Below are 20201 nucleotides of genomic sequence, written 5' to 3'. Positions count from 1 at the left end.
TCAGTCTATCATCAATCCCGCTACTTGATTGACATAGAGGGCAGCCGATCAGATGACTGGATCACCACTCATGCACATAAATCGCTGCTAAGTGGTTAATGCTAAGTCGATTGCAATCGACCAAGAGCCAGCAGATTGGTCCCAAGTGGATTCCGAACGGTGGGAGGAGGAAATTGGGGGAAAAAAGATTTGTGTGTTTGTGTTTTTAGGTTTCATGTTCGGGTGCTCCGGTTGTTGCTCGTGGTGCATGCAATGTTCGTGTGTGCATGGCCATGTGTGTGCGTGTGTCTGCGTCTGAGCATTGTGTGTGTGTGCATGTGCATGCTTGTGGCTCTTTGCAGTAACAAACAAAATGGCTCCACATCTCAGACTGGTTGGACACCACTGCATTATATGATCAGAGCAGTGGCAGCACGAGCAACCATGAAACCATCAGTGGTGGACTGTCAAGGCCTGCAGAGCCTAAAAATATCTGAATCATGGACTGATGTTAATATTTTGTCCATGTTGCGCTAGTCATTCTGGCAGCAGACTTAGTGTTTTAACAGTAACCAAAATGGAAACTTTTCATAGCAATTCAAAGTACTTACGAGAAAAATGATGCACAGCAGTGTCAATGATTGGTCTGGGAACTCGACAAACACCATTCTGTGCATGCGCTTAAAAAGGCTTCACAATTTCCGGGTATCACATGATCAGCTCGTTTCATAGGTGGTATCAGGAAATTTGCCTCACACACATCCACACAAGCATGCTCAACAGTCCATGTCTCATTAATTCCAATTTGTTTTTCATCTCCCTTTAGTTTCTTTTCCCCTGCTGCGTTGCTCCCAGATCTGTTTCGTATTTAAGTGTTGAACCCCAATTTCACATTTCAACCATCATTTGTTACCAGGGTCAGAAATCTACCTGGATGCCTTCACAATAAGTTCTGCGGGCCCTGTCACATCAAATGGGTCAATCAAACTGTTGCTCGAAACAGATTTTGAGTTGGCAACCCAAAAGGGGTACCAACGCCTTCTTGAAGGCACTGGTCAGCGTCAGTTTTCGCAAACTATGATTATGATGGTTGGCTAGAAAACTGCTCTGATCACAAGCCGCTCGTGACAAGTGCATACTGGCCAGAGCTAGCACACTGTATCAGTCGTGAGCTGCACAAGCAAATATATTGTTGATTTATAGCGGTTTTGTCAGCCCACAATGGCTGAAGGAGGAAAAGAAATGGATATGTTTGCAGATTTAATGTTAAAGCCATTTTAAAGAAAAAAATGGTGGGTCGGTTAATTACTGGCTAATGTAAACTCTAGTGGACTTGTAAATCTCACCCCATTTTCTTCAGTCTGGATTGATTCAGACATAGCACTAATGAAGGTATGAAATTCAGGGCAAATCGCTGGAAACCACGACGAGTGCTTTTGAGTGAGACGACATATCAATAGCACTGTGGAAAACACTTTATTTTGTAGGTGACAACAAAACAGGTTTGGAGCCACAGACAAATCCAAAACTCAATAAGTTTCACTTGTGTTAGAGCTTGGCAGCTCTAAGTCTGTAGGGTGGGAAGCGTCGCAAGCATAACCGCAAAGTGCTTTCACTCAAATTGTTCCATTGTCCGCTCATTTAAAGACTTTGCCTTGGTTGACGGCTTTTCCCACGTGCTTGAAATCTCCCTCCCATGAGAAGTATTCCTTGACCATGGTCTTGCACTCTTCACTGTTTGGATCCAGTTTGCGCCAGTCATACGACTCGTAGTCAATTTGCCAGTCTGGACAAAGCTAGGTAATGGAAAGAAAAAACAAAGCAACCGTTTCAATATTATCAGTGACGTAGCCTCGGGTTGTGGCAAAGCTTGTTTTGCAACAGTGTTCGACGAGCCGGGTGATTTGACATTATACCTTTGCATAACTGAGGGGTTGGAGAGAACTACAGAATAGAAATTTAAGGAAGGAATTGCATGAAATTTCTGAAAAGGTGAACACCTTACAGTCACTCAAACACATCATTTGACTTAAGTGTAAATGTGACCACAGCATGAACCAGCCTTTTTACTCACTGAATCAGAGAAGACTGGGATGAACATGATCTCAGTTTTATTTCCCCCTGTCAGATTAAGACAGCATGCCAAGGCTGGGCACGGCCTTGCCCAAAGACAGGGGATGATATTTGTGGGCACCGATCAGGCTTACAAACTTTCCAAGTTCATGAATTGGGAAATATGTTTGACAGAATTGTATTCATACGAGGCCTTGTGGTTGATAGTTTAAGTTGACTGAATTGCATTTTCTTTTAAATGGAGAAGCGATTCCATGTAGCTCTGCAGGTTTGATGACATTTTCCACTTGAGAAAATTATTTACTGTTGATGTAGGTAAAGCATTTACAATAACAAAACATGACAGTACACTAAGAAGCCACCGATTCTGCAGTTCTAGGAGCACTCACAGTGAAAGCCAGGTTTTGGCCTCTGAAGATCCAGATTCCAGAGATACAGCTGTTATTGTTGGTTCCAAACAAAAGAACACTAGCAAAAGCATTCTTTCGGAGTTTGTCAAGACGCTGGAACATCCCTGCAAGGGAACCAAGGACAGAACTACTGTATTTAACCATTTGGCAAGAACCCCCAAACTGCATGTAGTGCTTAAAAACAATGTGCGCAGGGAGATGGGAGGCCTTTCTGTGAAATTTTCCTTCATATAGCAACCATTCGCGGTGCAATGGATCATCTTTGATCTGTGATGCATCACAAACTGCCTCCATTCATGTGACGGCAACGTGATCATTCCTGATTCACCACAACAGTAGCAGAGGAACTTAAAACCCTTGTGTGTCATGTAAATAGTACATATGGGAACATTTTGGCAGATTTTGGGTTAAAGGAACTCTAATTGGGAGACCACAAATACATAACTACATAACCCGTAACGACATAATTGTTAATTGATGAAACAATCATCAATTGCACCATTAGTCATCACCGCTTGAGCCAGCCTTCAAACTCGCTGAATCTGAAATGGCCCAAACATTTTCAAAGATACATTTTTGATTACAGATAAAATGCATTTTAAATGTATTTGAATTGCATAAAATACTGATTGTTGTTTGTTTTGATTGGACATTTCATTTTTTGATTAAGTGAACTAAATGTAACCGTTTCTAAGTGGAGTGTTATTTTAGTAATTGAAAAAAAGTACAAAGCCAACGTGCAATAACTGAATAAAAAGTCAAATAAATAAAAGAAAATAGCAACTGATAGTCATGTGAGAGCAGAAAATGAATACCTTTACAATCATTTCAGCTCACCTGAGATGAGGTTGCAGCTTTTGAAGACCTCTGTAAGCTCTTGTGGAAATTTGTATTCTGCATACCAGATTGAATATCCCTCCGGGTCAAAGTTTTCCCAGAAATGGGGAATGGCTACTGTCGATGTGTCCTCATTGGAGTACTTTCTCTTGAAATCGTCCATGACAAATGTACTGACACATACAAATGAGAAAGGTTAGGAAATTTTTACGGCTATACATAGATCTTTTTCTTGACAGTGTGTTTATGCAGCCCTACTAGTGTAAACACACATTGTGATGAATATTACGGCTGCGGAATACGGGTTTAGCATTAAAATGTACTCATTTTTTGCCATCTCAAATGGCAGCCATTTTGCAATTGTCAATTAAAAATTGCCTCAGAGTTGCACAAGGCAAATGGAACAACCAATCATGGCGCAATTTCAGAAAACATGTCAGCCACAATTGGTCATCGGCCGAGCATTGAGTAATCGTGATGTTATTTGCGGTCAAATGAAAATGACAAGACAGGCAACCCATGACATGATTTAAAAACATAGATATTGCTGCTTAACTTACACTCTTGACAAGAGAATATTTGGCTTGACTTTGTTGTTAAGAACAGCTTTTTCGGTATCTGTATTTTACAAGTTTGGTGTGCATCTTAAGTGAAATTGTGAAATCAAATGTGACCACAGCATGAACCAGCCTTTAACTCACTGAACCAGAGGCGACTGGGATGAAAAATGGACAAATGTTCTCTCCCCAATCAGATTAAGATTTTGTGTCACACAAAGACACCATCTTGACCAAAACAGGGTGGCAAGCATGTCTAACTTCCAACTCAACACAGTTTGACCTAACAAAAGTCACACTTATACCTCTTAGGCAGCTCTGCAAAGGGATCTTTAGTTTTGGGCTCTGCAGCCAAAGCAGCATCACAGTCATCCATCTCTTCTGGTTCGGGCTTCTCCTCCTTTTTCTTCTGTTTTTTCTCCTGAGGCTTTGCTGCCTCTTTTGCAACCTTCTCTTTCTTGGGTGGTGCATCTTTCTTTGGCTGCATCTCAGCAAATTTCTTAGCTTCAGGGAAAAAGGATGTAATTTGTTTTAGTTCCTAAGAAAACCATGACAGTTTGCCAACGCAACACATTGTCTTAATTCACAAGCCATGATGAAATAATAAAGTCAGGGCACTGCGGCCATTTATTCAGCCATTGGAAGTGTTATCTGACCTTCCTGGAGGGGGGGGGGATATCCATCATACTTTTAACAAATAAAATAACTTCTTGCCATCTTGGATGAGGAATACATTGTGTACATTTGTGCAGATTTCTTTTGAAATTAACGTGTATAGATGAGGTACGAGCAATGAAGTGACCCACCATCAAATTGAGCCATTTTTTCACATAGCTTGACTTCTCCGAGAACAGTCTTGAACTGGGGCTGGTTCACACATGTGATGAACCAACGCGTCACGTTGGGATAAGGCTGACGGAAAGATGGTTCAAGAACCTACACAGGGATAAAAGGCGTGAGAAGATTCTCAGAATTGGGCGGGTGGAGCCCAATTTTGGGTAACATTCCATCAATGTAGGCTTTGGACATACAAATATTTTGCTGTTGCACGAATCCGATATGTGGCTAACCTGTTTATACATCCACAGCATGGAGCAGGCCACAGTGATGTCCGCAAGGCTAACCCTCTCTCCAACCAGGAAAGTACGGGTATTCAGGTGTTGGTTGAGTACCCCAAGCACCTTTTTCACATCCTCCTTTGCCTGCTCTGTGGCCTGGGCACATTCAGAAAGAAGAATGATTATGCATAAGAATTTGTTCAATTAAAACAATAAATAAATAAATACATTCATTAAAATGTGCGATGAAGAACGTCTTTATCAACATTACTTGCCAGTCATTTGTAACCACCGCATGAACCAGCCTTTAACTCACTGAGTCAAGAGATGACTGGGATGAAGGTGGACAAAACAATTATCTTCCCCTATCAGATTAAGACGTTGTGCCACGGAAAGGGCACAGCCTTGCCCAGTGATAAGGGACTCCCCAAAATGGGGACGCTAAGGCAGATAAAAATCATTACTCTCAGCACAGCTGTAATCATATTTTTTGGGTCTTAATCCAAATCAAAGTCAATTGATTTTGAGGATCTGCCAACAGAGTACCTCAAACGAATACTTTGGGAATTATTTTGTTCTTCTTTTAATGAAGATAGCCAAATACACCTTTGGATATAGCTATAAATCAGCAGTCACTAAAATCACGTTAAAAAAACTTTATTCTTGACTTTAGAAATTAAGAAAATTTAAAAATGTCATCTTTTTCAGACAATACTAATCAGCCAAAAACCTTGTAATGAGCCATGATATCCAATCACGTCAATCGAGACAACCTTACTATGTTTTCCTCTAAAATTCAGCGCCCTTAAAGTACAACAGACGTCTCCGGACAAGTTGTGTCCATAATTTGTAAAATGGCTTCAAATGACTTCTGAGCGTATTTTACAAAGATTCCACCGCATATAGCTATATTTTACGTTTTAAGACTCACGCTGAATATTCCGGAAGTCCTGTTTTTGAGTTGGTGACGAGTCCGTACGTTACGTCACTGAAGGAACGCCCCTGACCGAAAAAAGGACACATTGTAGCAGTCCTTCCATCACGTCAATGCATTTTGATGCCTCAAAATGACACAGAATAAATTATTTAATCGATTGCAAACACGTATGCTTTCTTCTTCAGAACTATTTGAATCATATTCATAACTGGATGAGTAACAAGAAAGCATATTCTCCGAATCTGAAGCCATTGTTTTGATTCTCGAGCAAGGCAAGACGTCTTGCCGTGACGCCACGAACATGGGGGCGGGACCTTCTGAAACTGACCACTTCCGGTTTCAAATTATTATTAATTATTAGTACATTTTAGACACCAAGTCATTTTTATTGGTGTTTTGCATTTGACTAAAAATATACTGTGTGTTTTGGGTATTTTAGATAGAGCTATAAAACGTTTTGTCAGTTAGGAAACAAAAAAACGACGTCGGTTGTCCTTTAAGGAATACACGCTGAGTGTTTTAATTAGGTCATTAGCAATTTTAGGAATTGATTTGTTAAAACCAGTTGCCAGTTGAGAGTGCAGGAACAGTGATATGCTCATTCACACACAAAACATTTCAGGTTGATGTTAACAGTTTCATGGAGGCACTCTAGTTAGTGGTACTAAGTGACCATGCTACACACCTGCTTGTTGAACTGCATGATTCCTAGAGTGGGGAAAACCCATGTGCTGGCTGGAGGGACGATCTCTGAGTCAGCAAAGCTCACCCATTGAAGGACCTGAGCTGAAGCTTGGGGTGTGGCACCCCGAAGGAGATCATTGCCCACTGTATTTAAGGGGGCAAAAGTGAAAATTAATGCCACTCTGTCAATCTTTGCGTTCAAATGTGAGCACAGAGATAAGCAGTCTTTTTAACTCACTGAACCAGACAAAACTGAGGAATATTCTTCCCTTATAAGATAAACACAACAGGGCACACTGTTTCTCAAAGACGTGATGATGCTTGTGAAGAGCCATTAAGAAATTGCACACTTTGTCTATTTGTACCGCAAGACTATGATTGATTGTGTACACCTTAAAGGACAAGCGACACAATTTTTTTGTTTCCGAACTGACATCAGAAAAATGCTTTATAGCATCTAAAATACCCAAAATACCTGTTCTTTAAAGGACAACCGACACCTCCGGACAAGTTGCATTCATAATTTGTAAAATCACTTTCAATGACTTCTACTGAGCGCATTTTACAAAGATTCCACCGCATATAGCTTTATTTTACGTATATAGACTCACGCTGAATATTCAGGAAGTCTTGTTTTTGAGTTGGCGACGATTCCTGGCGTGGCGTCACGGAGGGAAGGCCCCTGGCCGAGAAAGCGACACACAATACATTTTGGGATACTGTTTGGTCTGAAAATTTCGTGTTGATGGCGAAATTAGAAGGAAAATACATAACGCGATGGTGAATCGTTATGTGTTGCACCAAGACAACTATTTGATATCCGCTGACACAGATTCCCAGCAGACAAAGCCCATTTCCAACGGAGCTTGGCCGCCATCTTTTACATTTTCTGGGACGCTGCACATCAGCCCTGATGCCTCAAAATGACCCGGAAGAACTTCTTTAATCGATTGCAAACATTTATGCTGTCCTCTCCAGAACTATCTGAATCATATTCATAACTGGATGAGTAACAAGAAAGCATCTTCTCCCAATCTGAAACCATTGTTTTGATTCTCGAGCAAGGCAAGACGTCTTCGCGTGATGTCACAAACTGGGGTCGGACTTCCTGAAAATGCCCAATTCGCAGCTCTCTTTTTTTTTTTTTGCAATTTTAGCACACTCTAAGTCATTTGTATTGGTGGTTTGCATTTGACTAAAAAATATCAGCCTGCGTGATTTTGGGTATTTTAGATGTGAGAAAACGTTTTTCTGATGTCAGTTAGGAAAAAAAAATGGTGTCGGTTGTCCTTTAATTGACAGTACAATTTGGAGATTTATTGATGAAATTCCCCAAGTTTAATTTTACGGAAACAAGCACATTTAACCCGGGTGAACATAAGTAGTTGTGCCTGTTTAAGTACCATATTTTCCGGTGTATAAGGTGCACCCAAAAAGACTTCATTTTCTTCAACAGATGACCCCTGCGTCTTATATGCAGGCACGCCTTACATGTGAAATCATATTGAGCTGCAACAGGTCTTACAACTACAGTACTGCCAGCAGCAACCGACCCCACCCAACAGAAGGAGAAAGTTTGAAAATACACCATTCGTTGGGGGTGCGCTTTATACACCAGAAAATACAGTACACTCAAAGGACGGGACATGGGGGGCGGGGCTCGGGGAGCATCAATAAAGTGCATGTACAAAGTTGTTCTACAAACGCAGCTATGTAAATATGCATATGGACAATATGGCATTTGACGGTCTTCTGATTGTTTTATCTTCACAATAACATGTACTGTTAAGAATAATTGAGTCTGGGTAGTTATTAGGATTCGTTTCAAATGGTCAACAATTTAATAGGCCTGCCACAATTAATTTTATGTTTGGAATGCCATTGAGGGCTTACAGAAATAATATTTTTATGGTGCTTTTCTGAGTTGAACAATGTAACACTCATGCACGAACGAGGAAGACTGAGGTAAGGTCAGCTATTTGATGTTAACCGCGGGCATATTCCAGTTGGCTGACGAATGTCTCCAAAATCTATCCCAATTAAACAAAACAATGCAAGTGTACCACAATAGGACACAAGTATTTACCCGTGTCCGCTAACACTAGCTAGCTTTTGAATGAGACAGCCCCCGTGTCAAAATTGAAATGAAGCATGAGCAATCAAGTCTTCCATTTTAGATGCTCATTCATCATGACAGTGCTACCATTAAATGGAATTTTCGGAGTTCAGCCAAACTTATGAAAGTGGCTGCGGACACAGGTCGGTCATGACAATGCATCATTATGCACAATGCAGCTGTTTACATCATTGACTACATTCAACGTGTATAAAATCTTCCAGTATGTTCACTTTAGAAGTTGTGCAATTCCAAGATAGTGTGTGCGTTGTTTAAAGTAATGTGAGATATACAAACAGCAGTTCTAGTTCTAAATGAACATCAAGATACTCACAGTAATGAGCAATGGCATTGCTCTCAAACAAACAGAAACCATCATCTCCCTGGTAGGCAGGTACCTACGAGCAATTGTTTAGGAGGACATTTGAAGAAAACAGACCACTTTAGTTACATGCACAATGCCCGTGCAATTATTTAATCTAGGAGGTTCCCGAGGATCACAACCAACCTTGCCCTGGGGGAAGTTGTTGAGGAAGGCAGGGGTGCGGTTTGTTTGTCCGAAGGTAAAGGCAGGGGCACTACTGGCCACTTTGAGTGCCGCACCACTGTACTGGGCAGCAATCTGAGCCTTGAAGGCCCTCCAGTTCTCTGGATACGTGTACAGAGTCTGGGAAGATGATTTTTACAAGTCAGAAACCTCAAACGTAGGTTCCACGTTAGTGTTGTTTTTTTGTAACCAGTTGGAACCCAATAGGATTGTTTCTATATTGTGTCCCAATTAAACAGCGCCACGTTGCGTGGGAGATTCCACGTCTATACACATAAGAAATCAAGCTCCGCCATCACTTACATGAAACTATCCTACCGACCATGGAGGGCGGGTAAGCAACGACATGTTTACAGCTATAATAACGTGAAATTAAATAAAGTCTGGCATTCTCTTGCTGGAAGGTGAGATCGGCACTAGCTAAGAATCAGGCGAAATTGTTAGCCCCCGGAATAACTATGACAAATACGGATGGGCGTCTAAGGGTTGGATTAGAAATAAACAACATAGGCGTTTAAAGGATAAATCGACAAAAACTAGTTTTCGGGACTAAAAAAACAGCTAACGTGGCACAAGATTGTGCCAGGAGTGAGACGTCAGTAGTTTACTGCAACGTCAATATCGCTTACAGCGACCATTCGCTTCAGCCGTCCAGCGGGCACGCAATTACTTTTCCATTGCAAATACACTTTGGCATCATAAGGTAACTAGCACAGAATCCAGACGGCGATCAGTTGTGCCGAGAAACAACAACGATTGCAAAGATTAGGGGCAGATTGGAGAACATGGATTCCACATGAATGAAAGGTAGCCACTCTCCATTTTACTCACCCCCGCCGCCATCTTCAGGACGAGAGAAAGAAAGAACGACGACGCACACTGATGACGTATTACTAGTGATGTGAATTCCGACTCATTTCAGAGATCCGGTTCTCTTTGCTCGGCTCACTCAAAAGATCCGGCTCTTATGGCTCTTCAGTTTGTTTGGTTTTTTTGTTGCTTAAATTAACTACGAAAAATCATGTAAAATTATGTGAAATCTAATTCCTCATGTAAAAAATACACTATATCAAATATTTTATTTATATGACTTGATTTATATGTGCACAGAGAGCATCCACTAACTTTCACTTTCGCGGCTCGTTCGCGAACGACACATCAGTATTTACGGTACTAGACGTGTATGAAGACGAGACGTTTAAATTGACACGAACGACATAAAATACAAACAAATTAATGACGGATTTAGGAATACTTGACCAATATACATTTACGAAGGTTAAGTTCGATTTGAAATACTGCACTCTACATTCACGATGTGTTTGCTCAATTTACGTGTGTACTACAGAAAGCCATATACACATACCGTATTGACTAACGTATCCAAAATTTGTCTTCATCCATTTTAATACATTTTGAATTAATGTTTAGGATGTACTGTTTCGATTCCGTAATGTGTGCCGCAGTTCAAAACCACCCCGCCTACAGACGGATTCTGAGTCTGAGATTCTGATTTTGGTATGAAGGAATTTACACACGGTGGGATTGTGAGGCACTTTTGAAACAAATTTCAACAAGAGATTATGAGCCACCGCACACCCACGGGTCTATTATTAAATGACAGACAAAAATGAACAGAAATCCTTCGACACTTCAAAGTTAGAAGAGTCTGAATCATTTTATAACATTGAGTTGTGGCTATGGATGTCCAGTCAAACTCACCATGTAGGTATTAAAATGAAACGTAATCATTTATAAAGTACCAGTATATCATATTGAAGAAAAAAAACAAGGGCGGCAGTGGTGAGCATGCTGACTTCATAGTGCAGAGGTCGTGAGTTCAAGACCCAGTCAGGCCTCGCTGTGTGGGGTTTGAATGTTCTCCTTGGGAACGTGGCAGGCTGATTGAAAACTATGAATTGTTCCTCGGTATGAGTGAATGGTTGTTTGTATCGGTGTGCCCTGCGATTGGCTGGCAATCAATTCAGGGTGTCCCCCACCTAGTACCCGAAGATTGGCTCCAGCACCTCTCCCCCCACAACCCCAATGAGTATAAAGCGGTCTGGAAAATGGATGGATGAATGAAAATAAACAAAGGGGATGTGCTCAGGGCATTATACTGAAAACAAGATCGACACATATAGCAAAATTGTTTTATTATGGCCCATGTGTCATTTTACAAACTATGTTGATACACAAGAGTGATGACAGAAATTGAGGTTGCCAATAACACAAGTAAACCCTGTTAATTATACAAATAAAAGCATATTTCAGTGGTTCAAATGACCACTTAAAACACAGAAAACAAAAAAGAAAGTAATCCATAACAGTAATGATGAGAATTGAAGTGGATTGCCAATAACATAAGTCCACCATAATCACGTTTCTAAAAAAACATCTTAAAAAAGGGAACAATCATCCCTTCTGACACACGTTAGTGGATACAATGAGTCTACACAAATTTTGCCGCCATCAATGCAGATCAGCTTACAAGACCTAAAAAAAGAAGAAACTTGTTTACGTCCAATAATTGAAACACATAGATTCAATTTTTCACGGTAATTTATGGATTGCATTAAAATAAGAAGCCGCCTGATAATGTGGAGTAAGACTAACCTAGATAGTCATCCATCAGGGATCCAATGGCAAACTGAAAAACAGGCATCTTTCTTAGTGATTTTGTAAAAATTTCTATACACAGAATGGTATACATAGCAATCTTTCATAAATAGTAATTATAATAATACGCACAATATCATTTTTGTCGACTCTTGTTCCTACAATCTTTAACCTGATCTCATCATCTTGCTGGATCACAATGTCCTTTAAAACAAAAAAAAATGGATATGAATACAAACAGCTTGGATGCTTGACTGAGAGATTCTTAAATAGAAAATAGACATGATATAGATTGGGACCGAAACAAGTGGTTTTCTTTGACTCCTAAAATAATTTTTCCTTGACAAACGGTATGGACTTCATGAACATAAAACAAAAACTTCACATGCAAACATAAAAAAAGAACCATTAATAAAGAAAGCATAACAAAGACAACTTCTCAACTTAATTATATTTATAGAGCCCTTTAAAACAACCAGTGTTACATACGTACATAGTGCTGTACATGGAACAAAAATAATTCATACAACAACAATCAATAGTAGTTGGCAGGTATGGACAAACACCAGTGTTTTGACTTGATCACAAAACATTCACCAGATATTTTACCTCATCGACTGTCTTATAGCATGGTGGGTTAGAGCTCGGATCAAACTCCATTTCTGAGGGGATGGACTGCAAAAAGAAACATCTGTTAAGAGTGGATGGGACAATATTTGGTGAGCAAAAGACAGCAATTAAAAGAGAGAGCTGACTCACATGACGGGAGATAAAACATGACATGGGCCCAATTTCTGTGAACAAACCAACCTGGAAAACCAGAAAAAAACACATTGCATGTGACATAGAGAAGCTAAATCCAAGCATGTGAAGTGTCTTGATTTTTCAACAAACCAATTCATTAGAAAATATTAATATAAAATATAGAATACAGTCTCCATCACAGCAGATGCTCCACTGCCTGTAAATCTCTATCCACCCCTCACTTGTGGACAAGAACCCAAGATACTTGAACTCCTTGACTTGGAGCAGGATCTCATGCCCTGAAGAGGGTGTTGCGCCCCTTTATGACTGAGGACTATGCTCTCAGATTTAGAGGTGTTGCTCTTTATCCCAACCACTTTATGCTCTCGTTTTACTAAGTTCATCCTGTCTACTTGATATCTAATATTAAGCAGATTCTTTACTTACAGACAGTGTGGGTGTTCAATTAGCTGACATGTTTCGGCGACTACTTCCGCCTTCGTCACTTTATGCTCTGCTGTGAATGTGCAATGCCTCAGTATTGCACATTCACATTCAAACTAGCAAATTAAACATTTCATAGACCACTTTCACAATGTTTTTACTGGGCACATGCCTAAAAAAATTTAATCTTACCTTATTAACCTGAGTCACAACAGCATCCACAACCTCCCCTTTAAATGGGCGGAACACAATTGCCTTGTACTTGACTGGATACAAAACAAACCCTCTGCCGGGCTGGATCACTCCTGCCCCGATGTTGTCAATGGTCGTGACTGCGATGACAAATCCATACCTGAAAGAAAAGTAACAAGTAAAGGGTCCTTTGGTAGTACAGAGAGATTCATATCGCGCTGAAACAGTCCATAATCAATTGTCTTGCATCTGACTGGAGACAAGTACAGTATGTTGTGCAAAGCACTGATTGCTGCTATTGTGGAACAGTTAATGCAAAATAAGAGTGACAAATATTTCAAATAAAATGTGCTAAATTGCATGTTTGTGCTTGCAGAATGGGTATGCTGCTGATGGATGTGTTGCATCTGATCAACTGAAGGGTGAGGTGTGCAAAAACGGGCAAAAAGTCGATTGGGCATTAAAACCAATACAGAGGTTAACTACGTGTGTGTGTGTATTATATATATATATATATATATATATATATATATATATATATATATATATATATATATATATATATATATATATATATATATATATATATATATATATATATATATATATATATATGTCATCTGCAAAATGGGCCAAATTTCAAGAAGTTCCTTTTTTCAATATTGGGAGAGGTATAGAATATGATGAGCAATGCGATTCATCAAACTTGAGACGAATTGCGCTGGCTGAGTTTGTTTGTTAAAATAGCACATCTAAAAGGCAGGTGCAAACCAAGAGCCAAGTGACGCTCGTGCAGTGCAGGCCAAACGAGAAGCACCAGGGAGGTGTTTTTCACTCATGTAAACATTTTGGAAATGCGGACAAAAGGCTATTTGACACTGATGAGTAAGCAATGCAATTTTGAAACTTCGTATGAGCCAGTCATGCCATGAAGTCATTGTTGTCATGTCAACAATGAAACCTCCACTCATCTCAGACTTTCTGTACGTCTAGCTCATTCTAGCGAATGATGAAAATTGGTCCTTGAATCTTTTATTACAATGTGTTGCTCCAGGTTTTAAACAATTATCTGCAGGATGGGGACACCCTTTGCAATTGACATACACTTGGGAGAAGTACTCGCAAGAAAATATGGCTTTTATATTGTTTCTGGCTTCTCCAAAATTATTGGAGCGATTAATTATGTTTTCTATCAATCAGTAATGTATTTGTTTCGCTTTCGTTAGGGTTTTGTGTGACGAGCCTAACACAGACAACTTTGAGCAAGAGGCAACGATGTTTTTCCTGCATGTGCTCGATGATTGACAGATGACCAGCTTAGAATGGTCGCCAGCCAATCACATTCTTAATTTGCATGGACAATTCAGTTAAAATTTCAGTTGACATATGTTTTTGAAATGTGACAGGAAGCTGGCATACCCGGAGAATAGCCAAACGAGCATATGCAAATACCACAAACTAATGCAGAGAGAGCCAAGAGTTGAAAGCCAAATGCCACTTCTTTGATGAGAACATGATAACCACTAGTCCACCATGCTGTGATTTTTTTAAATTCTATATGTCTTTGAATGTATTCATATTTTTATTTTAAAGAATGACAACATTCTGGGGTTTATTTAGCGGGGACGAGGGTAGGGTACCACAGTAACGTTGGTTGACCTTTAGTGGACAACCAACGTCTCCGGACAAGTTGTGTCCATAATTTGTAAAATGGCTTCAAATGACTTCTACTGAGCGTATTTTACAAAGATTCCACCGCATATAGCTATATTTTACGTTTTAAGACTTGCGCTGAATATTCAGGAAGTCTTGTTTTTGAGTTGGTGACGAGTCCGTACGTGACGTCACTAAAGGGCCGCCCTTTACCGTAAAAAAGACACTTTGTAGCGGTCCTTCCATCACGTCAATGTATTTTGTTGTACTTGTTTGGTCTGGGGACCTCGTGTTACACCCAAAAGCCGCCAGAAGGCCAGAAGAGGGCGTCCAAGCGCCATACAGTGGTACCTCGTTTCTCGAACATAATTCGTTCCAGGACCCAGTTCGAAAAGCGATTTTTTTTCCGAACACCGAAACCACCTCTTTGCTCCTGTCACTTGCGAGTTGACAGCGTGGGGGGGGGGGACTGCCTCTCCCGGCCGCCCTCCACCTACTGTCAATTCTCTAATCACGGACACGGGGCATTTATACGGTTTGCGATCACCTCGCCAATGCCGGATGATGATTGACTCAACTCGCCACCGTACCTGGACTCTTCCTGGTCCGAGGTATTTTCCCTGCGTCCCATAAATGTATGTCATCTTCCGGGATTGCTTCATTTTGCACCCTCGTGTGCCACTTGCTTTTTGGCGTAGTAAGCAAGTAAATCGCTATGAGCCACGTTGACTCCACTTTCTCAGCGGGTTTCAAAACTCTGAAGTACACTTTTGAGTCAGGGTGTAGTCCGAAGCATGCTTCTGATTGGCTGCCGGTGCCGAGAAAGTGGAGTCCTCGTAGTGTTAAGCAGGCAACACCCGCACGCGACAACAGTTGGTCACGGAGAGAGCGATACACCCGTGCGCCGCTCAGCTCCCCACCCTCGCGTGCGTCGTATTGGCGTTCGAACACCGAAGCAAGAATATCTCGGATATTTTGTTCGAACACCGATTCGTTCGAAAAGTGAGGCGTTCGAGAACCGAGGTACCACTGTATAAGGAATTTATCAGCCTGTGGAAACGGAGGTGGCCACAGGAGGTCGCCATTTTGTGCCTCTTTTTTTGGGTGAGAGATTTTCCAGCAATGTTGCCTCAAAATGGCACAAATAAATTCTTTAAGAACTACTTGAATCATATTCATCACTGGATGTGGAACAAGAAAGCATATTCTCCGAATCTGAAGCCATTGTTTTGATTCACTAGCAATGCAAGACGTCTTGGCGTGACATCACGAAATGGGGGCGGGACTTTCTGAAAATGCCCAATTCGCAGCTCATTTTTTTGCAGATTCTGGACACTTCAAGTCATTTTTATTGGTGTTTTGCATTTGACTAAAAATATCATACTGCGTGTTTTGGGTATTTTAGATGCTATAAAACGTTTTTCTGATGTCAGTTAAAAAACAAAAAAGTGACGTCGGTTGTCCTTTAAATCTTCAAAGATTTAAAGGACAACCTACACCATTTTTTTGTTTTCTAACTGACATAAAATATAGCTACATTCCGTGGAATCTTTGTAAAATACGCTCAGTAGAAGTCATTTGAAGTGATTTTACAAATTATGGACACAACTTGTACGGAGGTGTCGGTTATCCTTTAAAGGTCCTTTAAATAATGATTAATTAATATTATTATTATTTAATAATTAATTAATTATTATTTTGGGTACTTTTTTCATGTGAAAACACAGTGGTGATTGCAAAATTAGACGGAAAACTACATAAATAAAGTGATGGTGAATCGTTGTGTGTCGCAGCCAATTGCGGTACCACGCATAAAGAATGTTTAAGTTTACACAAATTCCCAGAAGACAAATCAGCCCATTTCCAATGGAGCTTGTACGCCATCTTGTGCATTTTCTGGGCGCTACAATGGAGTCCAGACGGCTCGAATTGATACGGAAGGACTTCTTTAATCGATTGCAAACATTTATGCTTTCCTCTTCAGAACTATTTGAATCATATTCATAACTGGATGAGTAACAAGAAAGCATCTTCTCCGAATCGGAACTATCTGAAAATGCCCAATTCGCAGCTAATTTTTTTGCAGATTCTGGACACTTCAAGTCATTTTTATTGGTGTTTTGCATTTGACTAAAGATATCAGCCTGCGTGTTTTGGGTATTTTAGATGCTATAAAACGTTTTTCTGATGTCAGTTAAGAAACAAAAAAAATGGTGTCGGTTGTCCTTTAAGGTATGGAATTAAAATTTCTAATTGGGTCTTCCTGTGTGTTCGTATTTTGTCATTGTGCTTACATGGGTTGGATTTCTCGACTTTCAATAAACATGATCCTTAGTAAATAAACTGCAGTGATGCGACTTTGTGATCACCTGTAAACCAGTCCAAGGTGAACTGACCTCTCCCACCAAGTCATGGGTCAAATTCAAGGCCCGGGGGCCAGATGTGGTACGCCACATTATTTTATGCGGGCTGTGAAAGCAAATCATGTCTGTCAACTTCCTAAATTCTGCATTGAAATGTAAAATTGTCAAGAGTAATAAATGACATTGAAATATTGTGATAATTTTGTTCGCCTGTTTACATTTGTTTCAACAAACTACACTACAGTATATAGTTGAATGATTTCAAAACTATTAAACCAATTTCGTGTAGAATTTGTTGCGTTGAAGTCCTGCAATGAGACCATTAAACATTTATTTGGTTACATTGTCGTAACAGCCCTCAGAGAGAAGACGCAACTTTAATAAAGTGGCCTGTGACATAAAATAATTTTGCAGTACATGCGCTAGCTCCCCCACAACCATTGCAGCAATGTATGTGTGTGTTTGTGTATAATTTACCCACAAATAGAAAATCAAATGAATCATGTTCGCTGACGAAGCCTTTGGATAAGAAGCAAAACGTCCGACACCTTCAAAGAAGTACAGATGATGGCTGAAGAAACCTTTTCATCGATAAATTAATCAAATAACCATCCCTATTCAAAATGTATTCTTTTCTTTGTTTGTAACTACCACTAATTTACTGAATTGCACTCAAAACACGAATTCTGAGCTGGTAAAGATAAAAATGTCAAATTTGTTGAAGTGTTTTTGTTTGTTTTCTGTAGTGAAGAACGCCACGCTGTCTAACTGATATTCATGTGGGTATGTGGGTGTCTGTTTTAACCTATTTGCAACAGAAATTTGTAACACGGCAGCCTGGTAGTCGAGGGGTTAACACACAGAACTCACAAATCCTACTAGGTCTCCCTGTGTAGCGTTTGTATGTTCTCCCCTGTCCCATGTGGTGTTTCTCCGGGTCCTCCGGTTTCCTCCCACATTTCTAAAACATCCCTGGCAGGCTGATTGAACAATCCAAATTGTCCCGAGGTGTGAGTGAGAGCAGGTGGTTGTTTGTCTCTGTATGCCCTGCGATTGGCTAGCAACCAATTCAGGGTGTCCCCCTAGCCTCGTGCCCAGCTGGGATAGGCTCCAGCAATCCCCGCGACCCTCGTGAGGATAAAGCGGTCCGATAGATGGATGATTGAATGAATGAATGACTGAATTGTAAACACGCGGGACCCATATTAGGCCCCAGCGTCCCACCGTGGTTAGTCCCCTTTTACGCGTTCGAATACATTATAAATACTTACTTTCCGGTACAAGTTCCCTCCACTTCAGTGAAAAGCTTCTGCTTCACGGTATTCAAGAGATTGGGGCCAAAATACCTCGGGTGCAGTAAAATTTCATGTTCCAAAGATATCTGTAAACATAAAAGGGCAGCGTGTATATAAGTCAAATTTGAGTCTGGATTGCTGTCAAGTATTTTATCACAAATATTGAAAATAATGTACATCACTTGCTTTTCGTATTTGGAGCTATGAGCACGAAGACCAACAATTATGAGTCATTAAAACTGCCACAATACTCTGAAGAGAATAAGAACCACACTTACATGATAAAACATTTCTTCCTTTTGTGTTCAATCTGTTATCGATGAACGTATATTAGTTGCATAAATGGACTAAGACGGGTTACCCAATCTTTTAACAACCGTCGACTATGAATAGGTTTTTTTGTTTGTTAATCCTTCCCCCCGATTCTTGCCTTTCAGGTGTTACAAATGTCTCAGCATAAATTCGTTACTGGATCATGCAAAAAAAGAGAAAGAAAGAAAAAAAATTGTGTCCGACCAAAAAAGAATGAGACGTTTTTTTTTCGGCAGCGCGTTTAGGGCCACGTGATCTGTTAGACCGGTTTTACTTTGTTAAAACTGAAAGTAAATATTTCATCGACCCCTACCGGTCGGAAGACCAGCGTAACCCGGAAATAGATTGTTCTGCAATGCTAAAGTATTTTGGAGTCAGTTGTCGCAAACGAGTTACCACAAAGCAAGAAAGAAAGACGTAAATTCAGTGTACCTATTTCTTATTTCCGAAAACAGCACAATTCACCATAAAACGTAAGAATGTCAAGATGGGCACACCAGGAACACAACAAACAAACAAACAACTATGCAATGTAAAATAAAAACTGAGGAAAAGGAAGGTTTCGAAAAGTCCATTAAGACAATGAAACACGATTTAGTAAAACGTCCTGTTTTGTTTAGTCTTTGATGCCCTTGATTCTTTATTACAATTCTAACTCAAATGTTTTGAATGTATTATTTTAACTGCTTCCTCCGTGTCAGAGATGATGTTTTTGATGTGATACGTCCACATATTTAAACATTTCTAACCGACCAAATAACTTTGTCTATAACAATTGAAGGAATCCTATACATTTTTGTATGATAAAGCAAGATTCCTCTTACCATTTTAAACATGGCTATGATATTGCTCGAATCACTCAAATTGTATGATCCTTTGTTATGGGCATCCATAAATATTTCACTTCATTTTTGTATTGGTGTCCCATAAAAAATTAGATGATGATCATGCTTCAACATCAATTTAGTATAATCCAGATTCTTTAGAAAACGCACCTATTTTATTAATAGCAGTGATGGTTTCTCCTCTTTTAAGAACTATAGTATTGTCAGCTATTTGCTATTTTTGAATTAAAAGCTACAGATTGAAATCACCCACAAAGAACATATTATATCAAAAGGTGGAGAAACATTTTTTTAATGTATGGAGATTTATGGGACATCCCATGGCATTGAGGGGTGATGGCCTTTTGCTGCAGCTCTGCTGATGAATAAATCGGCGGCTTGTGGGCACACAAGCACTGTCGTGCGCATGCTTCAAAATACACGCTCTTCCAACTAAGGTATTTGCATTCTCTTTGTGCACAGTAAATAGCACTAAATTCACACCTGCGTGGCACAGATTCTGCACATTTTAATAAATACAGCGCAAAAAAATATAA

The 20201-nt window shown here is 40.0% G+C and overlaps 2 protein-coding genes across 2 annotated transcripts; both read right to left on the bottom strand.

Moving 5' to 3' along the window:
- Positions 1-1439: 1439 nt before the first annotated feature.
- On the bottom strand, positions 1440-10068 carry eef1g (eukaryotic translation elongation factor 1 gamma). Its single transcript, XM_088988442.1, has 10 exons — positions 10030-10068; positions 9160-9318; positions 8986-9049; positions 6537-6679; positions 4927-5070; positions 4663-4792; positions 4162-4360; positions 3300-3472; positions 2442-2566; positions 1440-1775 (listed from the first exon to the last, which is right to left on the bottom strand). The coding sequence occupies exons 1-10, from the start codon at positions 10039-10041 to the stop codon at positions 1617-1619; spliced, it is 1308 nt and encodes a 435-aa protein (XP_088844568.1). The 5' UTR covers positions 10042-10068; the 3' UTR covers positions 1440-1616.
- Positions 10069-11337: 1269 nt separating this feature from the next.
- polr2g (RNA polymerase II subunit G) lies at positions 11338-19112 on the bottom strand. Its single transcript, XM_088988455.1, has 8 exons — positions 18787-19112; positions 18485-18594; positions 13198-13357; positions 12577-12627; positions 12427-12492; positions 11950-12021; positions 11815-11848; positions 11338-11694 (listed from the first exon to the last, which is right to left on the bottom strand). Exons 1-8 carry the CDS (start codon positions 18796-18798, stop codon positions 11681-11683), a joined length of 519 nt encoding a protein of 172 aa, XP_088844581.1. The 5' UTR covers positions 18799-19112; the 3' UTR covers positions 11338-11680.
- Positions 19113-20201: the final 1089 nt, after the last annotated feature.

The sequence above is a fragment of the Hippocampus bargibanti genome, linkage group LG02 (genome assembly GCF_051943395.1).
Source record: "Hippocampus bargibanti isolate YZ-2025 linkage group LG02, ASM5194339v1, whole genome shotgun sequence".
In the NCBI taxonomy this organism is placed as follows: domain Eukaryota; kingdom Metazoa; phylum Chordata; class Actinopteri; order Syngnathiformes; family Syngnathidae; genus Hippocampus; species Hippocampus bargibanti.
This window is presented reverse-complemented; position numbering and strand designations above follow the sequence as displayed.